The 12,688-nt window shown below is 42.0% G+C and overlaps 1 protein-coding gene and 1 non-coding gene across 2 annotated transcripts in view; one reads left to right on the forward strand and one right to left on the reverse strand.

Annotated features, from left to right (window-relative positions):
* The window catches only part of Tnip3 (TNFAIP3 interacting protein 3), a 91,871-nt gene that overhangs the window by 59,770 nt on the left and 19,413 nt on the right, over positions 1–12,688 (reverse strand). Inside the window, exon 3 of the mRNA XM_051151493.1 lies at positions 2,874–2,967. Coding sequence (XP_051007450.1) covers positions 2,874–2,967 — 94 coding nt within the window. The remainder of the gene's footprint in view (positions 1–2,873; positions 2,968–12,688) is intronic.
* On the forward strand, positions 3,026–3,154 carry LOC127194924 (small nucleolar RNA SNORA17). Its single transcript, XR_007831314.1, has one exon. It is a non-coding gene; the product is annotated as a small nucleolar RNA SNORA17 (small nucleolar RNA).

Raw genomic sequence — 12,688 nt, forward strand, 5'->3', positions numbered from 1 at the left:
AAATCCCCAGAACCAAAAATGGGTTACATATAATTAAGTTGTTGGCCCATGGGGAATTCCAAACAATTCAAGTTATTGCCATGGCTATTGGTTTCTCTCCAAAAACTGACGGTAAGACACTATTGATAAAAAAACAACACCTGCATCTCTTGTTGAATAAAGAGAATTCAAGGTGGTGCCTAACTAGAGCCTTTACATTGAGTGACTAGTGTTCATGGTACTGGTAGGTTGTAAAAGATAGTAAGGAAATAAGGTCTTCTAAGCATAACAGGACTGATACACGTATGAATCCACGGAGACTATGGCAGCATGCACAGAGCCTGCACAGGTTCAAGACAGATGGGGTCCCAGTGCTGAGATAGAAACTAGACACAAACCACCATCTATAGCCCAGAAGCTATCTGCAATTGACTGCTCATAAAGGAAAAATTATTTTTCTCCAACAGTCTCACTGGCTTTACAAACCACACTCAAGGGCAGGCTCCTTGTGTGTCAGTAGACAGCCAAGGCAAAACAAACTCAATGTCTCTCTTGGAGATGTTTTTGTCTCATAATGCTTTATTTGGTCATTTTTTTTTTTTTACCTCACTTGTATTTTGCTTATATATTATGGTGTTTGTTTTTGTGGTTTTAAGGGTTTTGTCTCTGTGTTTGTGTTTCTTGTACTTTTTCTTTGTTTTTTCTTCTCTGTTTGGTATGTTTTCTAGATTGTTTTTTATTTGCCTGTTTTCTAAAGAAAGAGAGAAAGAAGGCATGGAATTAGACTGAGATGTGGGAAGGATCTGGAGGGAACTGAAGGATCTGGATGGAGACATCAGAATAAATTGTGTCAAAAGTTATATTCAACAAAAAAGAATTACACATATCCTAAAACTTCAAGTTTGAGGCAAGAGAGATGGCTCAGCAGTTAAGAGGACTTGCTGTTCCTCCAGAGGACCTAAGTTCAATTCTCAGCACTCACACTGTGTAGCTCATAGCTGCCTGTAACTCCAGCCCCAGGTGGTCTAAGCCCTGTTCACGACTTCGTGGGCCATGAATGAAGCTACCTGAGAGGAATTTTTGAGAGTTCGTGAAATAACTCCAAAGAAACAAGACAAAAGTCTTGTAATCTCTGTTTCTTCATAACATGGCTTGTTCTTGGAATGTGCTTTTGTGTCCCTCCCAGGTGTAATAAATAGGAGTGGGTTTACTTTACAGTAACCATTATTATTCACAATGATGTGTCTAAGCAGGAGTTAGCGTTGTCCTTGTGACTGTCTACGGCCTAATCGGTGGTCCTCAACTTTCCTAACACCGTGACTCTTTAATATGGTTCCTTATGTTGTGGTGACTTTATGGCTGTAATTTTGCTACTGTAATGAATGTTCATGTGTTTTCTGATGATTTTAAATGACCTTTGTGAAATCATTTAATAGCCAAAGGGTCATGACCCACAGGTTGAGAACGACTGGATGTGACCTTGTGTGTGTGACTGTGTACAGTTTGAACTCAAATGAACTTTCATCATGTGACTTTGCCAATCCTCAGAACACAAATTGCCTGATGCCCTGAATAAAGATGGCTATTGTATGTGATTTTTGTCTTCTTCATTTTTAGGCTCCACAGTCCCAGGTTCAAGCTGCCAACTTGAGCAGTGACAATAGGTCCCTGGACACAGTGGCACACACCCACAAATTTCCAAGTGCATATGTCTAATGGCATATGTGCCTTACAATTTCATGGGCTAAGGATTATAGACATACCCCTGAAAAATATTAATGGCACAAGGAGGTGACTAAAGGGAACATTGTGAAGGAAAAGGAGAAGAAACGCATCACAGGAACAAGGTATAAGAAAGAGGAGGATTCGTATTATAAATAGCAATGTATGAGACATTTGAAGAAAGTTGAATTCTGGTTAGTGTCATTTGCAAATGAGGTAATGGGTAAAAAAAGCAAGGTAAAAGTATGATTTAAATTCATCAATTTAGAAGCTACTAGTTTTTGTTTATGTTTGGATTTTCAAGACAGGTTTTCTCTCTGTAGCTCTGGCTGTCTTCCAACTCCCTCTGTAGGCCAGACTGGTGTCAAACTTAGAAATCCACCTGCCTTTGCTTGGGATTAAAGGTCTGCACTACTTCAGGCTGGCTAGAAGCTACTAGTTTTACTATGTGAGTTTTGATGATGAAATCAGCAGGCTCAGCTATAATGTGAAAAAGGTGCTTCCTTTCAAGCATGTTCTAGGAGTCTTAGGGCCATGCCTGTGTCTGTGTTTGGTGATGGCTAAAGTTTGTATAATTCTGAGACTTTTCTTTAAGAAAGAAGCATGTGAATTTATAGTTGCAAATTTTCTGTGGTAATAAGTGTTTTTAGGGTCATCCAATCCCCATTTGCTCTAAAGTAATTATTTGTTTCTGGTTTTCATAGTCTCTTCTGCTTTTGACCAAAATCTAAGGTATTCAGTTTTTAACATCAGCCTTGAGTGAAAAAAAAAAAAAAAAAAACCTCACATTGGATCTTAGAAATGGATGTTATACGTGAGTTTTATATAAGTACTGTCCAGAACCCACACGGTTCCCAGTGTTGTCTGATGCCTTCCTGGAAAGCATCCACTACTTCCTCAGTTTGCGCTTAACCTTAAATGTCTCTACTCACAAAGAAGTACCATAGACAAACATATTCAAAGACAAGAAACTTAAAAGCCCAGACAATTCCTTATCAGGAAAGCACCCCCCCCTTTAAAAGCAATGCAAAAGGAAATAAAATCAACTGCAAACAAACATTGGCATACGTTATGTTGATTTTAGCCAATTGGGTCCCCTTCATCAGATGTGTTTGCCATACCAACTGGTCTTTCTAGTAGTAGGACTCTCCCTTGCTCTCGTAGCTCCTTACCTCTGGAGAATGGACATTTCTGCTGCTGGATGTGGCCTCTGGGGTGCCTGCTATCAGATCCCGGATTTTGTCATCGAGCTCCACGCTTTCACACCTGGCAACAAGGACACAGGAAAGTCACATGTGACAAAAGTGATTAGAAGTTAGTCAAGTCTGCCCCTAGAGGCCTTACAGGTATGGCTGCTGTGTGGCTTGTGCGTCCATTGCGGGCAGAGAGGAGAGAGGCCATGTCTGTGTTCTGCCCTGTGAATGGACACCTGCATGATAAGTAGCCTAACATTCCCTGACAAGAGCTAACCCAAGACCACCGGCAGCCCGGTGTTGCACAGGCCTGGAGGGGCTCCCAGGAAGAAGAGGCAGCCAGAAACCAGAAGGACCAGGGGCCACAGGTGGGAATGAGCCCAAGATAGAAGACCTTTGTATGGGGCCACTCAGGAGAGCTGAGCAAGAAGAGAGCCCCAGACAGGACTGGACAAGGAACTAGCCTAAGATGACCATTCATCCAGAGCCTACAGGCCTGGAGGGGCAGACAATGCTGCAAATGACCCCTGTTTGGCACCACAATGCGCAAACCCTGCAAAGCACTCCTGAGACCACTCCTGAGATGACCCCAGATACTCATAGGTCCTCGGCACCACTAAAAGGAGCAAGTAAGTGGTGAAGAAATGGAAGAGAAAGAGAAACAGAAGGATGTGGCCCTAATGAGGAAAGACAGAACTGAAGACTCAAGGGCAGTGAGGAACAGCCACCTGGGATCATGGAGGGGTTCTGGCCTGTGCTACCACCTGGGCCATGTCTCGGTTTGTGGCCCTGCAGAAGCCGGGGTCTGTTACCACCAAAGGCCAGACAGGCATCCGAGGTCTGGGCTGCCGCCAGGGGACACGTTGATGTCTGAAAGCAAAACTGTCCCCACCTCTCACCTGGGCATTGTGGGAGAGTAGGGCTTTGCACATTGGGGAGTTGCGATTGAGCTGCCCTGAGGATATGTGCATGGTACAGCTGGCCCTACAACTCATCTCCTGTGCAGCAGCATGGTTGAGGAGAGATGCCCTCCTCTGCCTCTCCCATCACCACCTGCGGCAGGCAGGAGACCTGGGGTCATCAGTGCAGGAGAGCTCATCCTGCTCTTCACCAGCAGCAGCACTCCGGGGAGCATGCCCCACATTTACCTCACCTGGGTAGCACAGTAGAGCTGACCCTGGTGGTGGGAGTGAAGTTGAGCCTGCCCCAAGGGCACGAGAGTGGGAGAGCTGGCCCCGACATTTGTCTGCCCTGCAGTGACATGGGAGAGGGAAAGAGATGCCCATCTTCTCGCCCAAGTACTACAGCAGGTGCAGGCCAGGGCTGGCTCTCTTGCTCTCATGACCCTAGGGCCAGCTCTTCCACCTGCTGCAGGTGGTAAGGAGCTGGAGCAGGGGAGGGCATCTATCTCTCCCTTGCCATGCTGCCACATGGCACTGTGAGTGTAGCATGCCCTTCCAGTACAAGCCCAGGCAGAATTCTCATCAGTTTGGTTATGAACCTAGCCTTTCATGCCTGAGACATTGCTCCAGTCCACAAGATCAGTATTCTTACTTATTATGCTGTGCTGGCTGTTGGCATGAGAGAGAGAGAGAGAGAGAGAGAGAGAGAGAGAGAGAGAGAGAGAGAGAGAGAGAGAGAGAGAGAGAGAGAGAGAGAAAGGGGGATTAAAGAGTTCTAAATTGTCTCCAGATAAAACAAACATAGTGTTGGAAAGCCTAACAGTATATCTAAATGAGAGTGGCTGCTGGCACTGTCTGCCTAGTCTGGTCCCTTCTTTATGAGTAGCTACCAGGAGGAAGCCAGAGCATTTAGGCTTACAACGACACTTGACTTTGATCATGCTTATTAGACTCAAAGTAACCAACTAATCTTACTGCTCCATGTCTAGAATTAACCATCTGTTCTCTTTAAAGCATCGAAGCTAGTTTTGTTTGTTTTCTATTATTTGTAGTAAGAAAAAGATCCATAAATAATGTAACTTGATTTTTGTATTTTTTATTTTTTTTTAATGTTCCCCTAGCAGGCTGTAAAGTGTCTGTACTTCACACTGTCAAATACACCCCACACTGTCCTGCTGCAAAGAGAATCTATTGGGCTACAGACCATCTTCCATGGCCAAAAAGATTTAATAAATACTGTGCAGAATTTGAACCTGCCTTCAAGGTTCCCATACTCCTTTAAGAGGACTCCTAAGACTCCTACAATAACTACGTTGGCTTTTTGTCACTAACAAATACCTAGAAGGAATAATTATAAAGGGAAAGATATGTTTTGGTTCAGTGTCTCAGAAGCCTTTATCCAAGGCCAGCTTGACTGATTGCATTGGGCCAGGGTGGGGCAGCCTAACACAGGCAGTAACGATGCACTTTGTGAGGACTGGTAGCACAGAAATCATGGCTCTGGCAGCAATTGTCTTCCCACTTTCCTTGCCAGTCCGTTGGGCTTTTAGTCTTTCAGATGGGGACAGAGGGCACATCTTCCTCTGCAGGCATGCGCAGAGCAGTGCTTGGTTATTCTCTCAGGTGGGGAGGGCATGTACAACCACTGTTCAGCTGGCAGCTCAAGGGAAGTGGAAAGGGCGTGGCTCCAGGTATTGCGTCTAGGTTAGGACTTGAGCTAATCTGCTGTTCTCATTGCGACGGTTGCTGCCAAGGTCTATGCCTCTAGGAGTATGACTGAGAAGTTTCACATGAAGCCTCTGTGGAAGCATTCAGCAGAAGTTAAATATATGAATATTCCTCAGAGGCCAAGCATAGTGGGCCCTAGTGTAAGTCCCTCTGTGTACTCCATTGGCCTGGTTTATAAAGTAGGAAAACACTCTAGTGCTTTGCTGCTGTTGGGTTCAGTCATAAGACAGCACAGGTCAAGGTTTGCTAGGTGCTGCCAAATGGAGCTTTAGTATTGTTGCTTTATTCTAAAGATGCCACATAGTTACCGACTATTGCCACAAGTGCATTTGGAAAGTAGAACTCAGAAATTTAGTATATTGCTAAAAAGAAAAGGGAAAATAATTTTAAAAGCACAGAATTCAATGTAGTAAAAGAGATAATAAAATGTTTAGTAGCATTGTTGGATAGAAGATGACCTATTTAGGTGTTATAAAAATATTAACACATTTTTTTAGAATATTGCCTAATAAATGTAAGAACTAAGTAGATGAAAATATTGCACACTTTGGTTTTAGTTAATATAATTCCTTGTGCTTTATGAATTTCAATGTTCCCTAAAACCAAGAGAAATAGAGGCTTGCTTCTTTTTTACAGGGTCACAATTCTGACAGCTGGGAGCAGAAACTGTTAAACTTGGCTGACTTTTGTTTGTTTTTTTAGATCATTACTTTTTAATTAATTGCAAGCACATAGTTATGTTTTTATTATAACACAATGAACCAAGATACAAAACAAAACAAAATGACAACAACAACAACAAATAAAAAAAAAATAAAAACAGAGGCTGGGGAGTCTTTACAGTACTAGCCTTATAAACGCTGGGATCTTAGTTTGACCCCAGAACTGCAAAAAATTCATCACACCAAACACAATATCGGTGCTAGGGAGACAAAAATATGTGGGACCAGGGTTCTTTGCCAGACATCTTAGTCTACTTGCTGAGCCCCAAACTAGTGAGAAACCATGTTTCAGGAAAAGATACATGATGCCTGAAGAATGACCCTTACTTTGTCCTCTTTCTTCCACATATATGTGCATACAAATTTACTCCCCGCCCCCAACACTTATGGCCACCTTATAGCAAAATTTCATCACATAACTACAATAGGAATCACTTGGGAAAGTGTGTGAAGCCAATTTGACAAGGAACTTTTGAAAACTAGCTTCCCCTGGCTTCTATACAGTTGTCAGCTTTTTCTACACAGGGCACTATCCTCCAGGGAGCACAGTGGACCATCAGCTTTTTCTACACAAGGGACTATCCTCCAGGGAGCACTGTGGACCACCAGAGAGGACAGAGAGAAGGATGAATAATTGTCAGGAATATTTGCAGTTTTTGTGCTTTCAGAATGAGTTCAAGGGTTTCCAGAAGAAACATCTTTAAAACATTCAAAACATCAACCCACCCCCAAATGACTGTCTTTAATGCTATTGTTTACAAAGCTCATCCAGGGTAATTTAATTATTTAAATCGCATTAGTTGATCAGAGCCAAACCATTGCTGACCTGTAGAGTCATTTCTGGCAGGAAAAAACAAAAACAAACAAACAAACAAACAAAAAACCGCCCTCAAATATTATGATTTTTTGCCTTAAAAGGAAAGCTTTGTATCTATTCAACCCTTTTTATTCTAGCAGTTCCTCATTAATTGCCTATATAGACACCCGAGTCTTCAAGTGCTCTGTGACTGAACCGACTTATCTTTCAGGAACCCTTGTCTATTCGTGAGTTGAATAAAACCCTGGGAAGATGTTCTTCTAGCCTGTGCCTGAATCATGATTACAACTCTTTGCATATTGTATATTAACACTACTGGGCACCTGCATTTTTCTAGCTGGCATTGGTGGTGTGTGACAAGCACACACTCAAATGAGAAGACTTTGTTTTGTGGTATAGCTGTTCAATCAACACTGGCATGTCGGCAAAGTTCTGACGGAAATAATTGCATTCAACACGCCAAAGTAGAAAACCACACTTCTGGGAGTAACCACATGGCCTCTTAGTTTGTCTCCTATGTGACAGGGAAGCCAGTCTCAGCAGGGCAAAGGACAGACAACAAAGTCAGGACAAGGATTCAGGATTAGTTCTTTCCCTCCTTCTGTGTCCACATGTTCTGCCTACTCACTGCTAGAGTCACAATTTGAGCTTTGATCTTGTGTCTCAAGTCTTTGTTTCAAAGGAAAGATTCTGGAGAACAAAGATTCGAGCATGAGACAAGAAAAAATAGATAGTTTCTTTTTTAATGAAAATGCTTCCAGATGTTCAAAGACCAGGGGTTGGTAACCCAGACAGAGAAGCGTAGCCCTAAAGATACTGATCGAGGCTCAAAATTGTACCAGTTAGGTTTTACTCTTATAGGTTGTATAAAAGTTTCCTCTGGAATAAAATACTGTCTTGGAGGGAAGTGCATCAAAATTCAGGAAGTAAACAACATAGGCTTCAGGAAGTCCCTAAGGCTGACCAGATTCACTGGGCTCCTCACTATCTGAGGTTAAATATAACAGTAAGGAGTGTGAAGAGTCTCTCAGACCAGTGGGACTGCCTAGAAAGGGCCTTAGAACAACTAAATTGTCTAGAAGTGATACTCTCTTATGTCCAGAATTGACTGAAAATTGTGTTATGTGCTTCTGGGTCCCAGATCCCATGAACTATCACCCATCCTGGGATATTTGGCAGTGCACTTGTCAGAATCATTTTTACTTTTGTATGTGAAGCTTTACCTATGCTTCTGTATGAAATCCTAATAGGTGCATTCTTTACTTGGGGTGAGTAGATTTTCATTCATGTGTCCCCAGGAATAGTGTCACAAAAAGTATGGTTGATTATGGCATATGTTCCTGTCTTTGTGCAAAGAAACTAATTAGTCAATAAAGAAATTGTGTTTGGTGTTTTAAGTTATTAAATCTCAATGTTTTACTTATCATACTCATGAAAATATTAAGACCTGTGGCTTGCAAAAGAGGCAAAGAAAATGCATTTGCTCAGAAAGTCTTTAAAGGTTTTTGTTTTTTAATTTTTACATTTATTTTGTATGGGGTCAGTTCTTTCTTTTCACCACGTGGGTCACGGGATGCCCGGCAGGCCTATTGGCAAGCACCTTTCCTGGCTGAATCCTCAGATGAATTTGTAAAGTAATATTGCCCTTGGGCAAGAAGAAACATTTCCAAAGTTTTATCCAAGCTAGTGTGTTGTTAACAATGTGAATAACTCTAAGGTTGCATTTCATTACTGACACAATGTTCAGATGACCCGGAAGTGGACCCTGTTAAGCCCTCCTGCATTCTTGGCTGGATCCTGGTTTATTTCCTACATTTTGAGATCATCTAAGTCACTCTTCTGATGTCGCATGCACGGGTCAAACTTTTTGTGTCTATATCTAGGAGAACCACGGACACAGAGAAGCCAGACCGGAGCAGACAGATGCACACTCCTGTGGCTGCCTGCACAGTCAGGTCTTTTATCTCCACCTGACTCATTGAGGCGGAAACACTGCATTAATACTATGCTGTCCCTAGAGGGCGCTCTGCATCTAGTTCACTAGAAAATCATTGTTGACTTTGCTTCCTTCAGATTTTTCACCTTGAATTTTAACTTCAGAAGTTGAGATGATGAAAGATGAAGGGAGGATAGACAGAAAGGCATAAGGTGTTGTTTTCATGTGAATAAAAATCATAGCTCATTTATTTTGTTTAATACATTTAAAAATTCTTAATGAAATACTTTTTGTTCAAAATATAGAATACATCATGAATTAGCATTTCTTCTTTGTGCAAAGACCATGCTAATTTTTAAATCACACAGTTTTAGTAGCTGGACAACCAAAGAAAGGAAGGACCTTTCTTTCTTTCTTTCTTTCTTTCTTTCTTTCTTTCTTTCTTTCTTTCTTTCTTAACTTTTTTTAGATTAAGCATTTCTGAAGTTGCACTCCTTGTTGAATATTCTGAACAGCAGAATTACAAAGAAGCTGTTTTCTTATATGCAATATAGAAAATTTAGACCATTCTTGATAAATGTAAATAATTACCCACCTATAGTGATAGCTGGTGATGACTTGATTAGGCATGTTCCATAACTTTCCACCTCTGACACTGGGGTTTGCTCTTAATAGCTTCATGGGGGCTTTTTAAAAAATACATATATATATTTTTCAAAGCAGGCTTCCTCTGTGCTATCTTAGGTCTCCTGGACTCACTTTGTAGACCAGGCTGGCCTTGAACTCACAGGGATCTCCTGCCTCTGCCTCCCAAGTGCCGGGATTAAAGGTGTGTGCCACCATGCCCAGATGGATAGGGGACATTTTATCTGAGATTGAAAGGACTGCCACACTTGTCCACATAGACTGAGGTAGTCTATATTCATTGTTCTCTTTGCCATGTTCATATGGATTTGACATTTATGAACTTGGGATCCCTTTTTGTTCCAGAAAACAGTGAGTCATCCTGCCAGAGTTGCTTAAGTACTTTCACCCTCAAAGAAGGCAAAAATAAGATTACAGTTGAGGGCTTGAGATGTAGCTCAGTGGTGGAGTGCCTGTTTAACATGTGCACAGTGAGATCCAGGGCTTAATTTACAGCACAAGCAAAAAGCATGCAATCACAAGTAAGCTTTTAATCTCCATGTCAATAACAAATTTTGGTAAGAATTGATGTTTATATTATTGTATTGTATCTTGATCAAAAACTTATTTGGTATTAGAAGAAATACGAAGACTTAGAGACTCTTGAGGCTGGAAGGTGACTCACCCAGGAAAGCACTTGCCATGAAAACATGAGGACCTGAGGTCCATCTCCAACGCCCATATAAAAAAGAGAAGAAAAGAAAGATCTGGAAAGAGCCTGCAGTTCTGTTCCTGGGGAGGTGGAGGCAGAAAGATCCCTAAAGCCCACTGTTGACTATTTTAGTAGAGATTCTGTCAAAAATAGATTACAAGTATCTGAGGAAGAAATCTGATTCCAGCTTCTTGTCCTACACACACACACACACACACACACACACACACACACACACACACGCACACGCACACGCACACGCACACGCACACGCACACGCACACAGAGGTACATGCACACATATGCATACTCAACACATGTGCATGCACACATGTACACACTCACACACATGCATTCACATGCATACACATAGGCACGCACATTCAGGCCCATGCACACATGAATGTACAAATGAGAATCTTTGTAGATAGCTGAAGCTTATGCAAATGTTGGTCAAAATCATAAGAAAAATACCAATTGCCATCAGACAATAGAACACATTAAAAATGGCTTTACATCTGTAGTATTTCTATTAATAATTTAAAACCAGAATACAATTATCAGGAAATACAAGTGCAGAGAAACTGAGGGAACTTCTACAGCGCATTAGTTTAAAGTGTTCTGAAAGCTCAGTCATAAATTGCAAGAAAAGAGTGAAAAGCTATCACAGATTACAAGACAGTAAAAACTGGGAACAATAAATGTCAGGCTCAAGCCTAGGTTGAATCCTTTCTAATCCTGTTGGAATGAAGGATTGACACAGTAAGTAGTAACACTTCAATGGGGTAGTTTTGCGTCATGTTCACTTTCTGATTTCATGGTTCTCTTGTGGGCCTCTGTGAGGAAGTTGTTACTTGTGAGAACCATCAAAAAATCGTCCATGAGCCGGGCGTAGTGGCACACGCCTTTAATCCCAGCACTTGGGAGGCAGAGGCAGGTGGATCGCTGTGAGTTCGAGGCCAGCCTGGTCTACAAAATGAGTCCAGGATGGCCAAGGCTACACAGAGAAACCCTGTCTCGAAAAAAAAAAACAAAAAAAAAAAAAAAAAAATCATCCATGAATAATTTCATCCAAGTGACTGAGTGAAAAAAAAAAAACATTATTTTTTATAATTCTTTAAAATTGTCTCTTATGTTTAGAGTTACTTAAAAAGAAATATTATCCTTAAGAATACTAAACTTTTTTAAAGGCCTATTCAACACTTAAAAACCTTATGCTCAGTGTAGGAGCCACTTGGCTAAAGTGAAATAGTTTGCAGGGTAGTGGGCCAGGCGCTAGGGCCAAAGCCCGGCCCCTAAATATGGGAGAGCTCCTGATGCTACTCTAAGCAGCGTTGTTATCCAATGAGCAAGCCTATAATTGGGTTTCTGTACTAGACAGGCAGCTCTCATAAGGTGGGCTCCTATTTGCCAGGAATTAATCTTTAATCCTCCAGGGTCCTCCCTTAGCCTTCCCCCAAAGATCAACTAATTCCTGGTCAAGCTGGACAGCCTGTATCAGCTCAGATCCCCACCATAATGACTGTCATATAAAATGTGCTTGCTTTTCTGCCACTTTGCTCTTCTCTCTGCCACCCACTGCCCCCAGATGGCCTGGTAAGTTTGATCCCCCAATAAACCTTGCTTACTACCAACAGAATGGTCTAGTTTGGTAGTTCCTCTGTGCCGTTGCTTATATTTGGTGCCTGAAACCTGGGAGGGACACTGGGTACCCTCAAAGGCCCTGTCCCTCCTAACTGAACCCATATACTGCTTTTTATGCTCTGATTTTTATTCTTCTACTGCCTCCTATTACCCACCATATTTTACTCCAAGGTTTAGACCTCACCTCTATGGCTGCTTCTCCTCTACCTCCTTGTCTGCTCTGCTAAGTACCACGTTGGAGCTGCCAGCTCCATCTCTCTCTCACGGGCTCACTGGAGTCTATCTCTCGGTCTCTCTTGGCTTCTGGATCTTACTACTATTGCTAGAAAAGTGGTGTCTGGTGTGCCAAGTAGCTTCCCTATGCCTCCTGGGCACTCCACCATATGGAGGAGGGAAACCTCTCCACCGATCCTAAACATTGTTCTCACAAGTCTCTTTCCCTTTAGGGACATTCTTGAATGGAGATACTGTCACCACAACACTCTCCCTTCCCTGTGTCTCCTTTCCTTTGTTATTAGAATCCTTTGGGCAGGACCCCTAAGGCCACCTCCCCACTTTGTAAACTCTTTGTAAAACCAAATATTTTATTGATTGTGACAAACTGATTTATTATGAAAAAAAGCCTTATCTTTCTGAAATAAGTTCAAATGTTAATATGGCCTTGAGACCATTAGAAACTTAGAACTCTAAATGAAGTTGCAGAGATGGC

The sequence above is a fragment of the Acomys russatus genome, chromosome 10 (genome assembly GCF_903995435.1).
Source record: "Acomys russatus chromosome 10, mAcoRus1.1, whole genome shotgun sequence".
Taxonomy (NCBI): domain Eukaryota; kingdom Metazoa; phylum Chordata; class Mammalia; order Rodentia; family Muridae; genus Acomys; species Acomys russatus.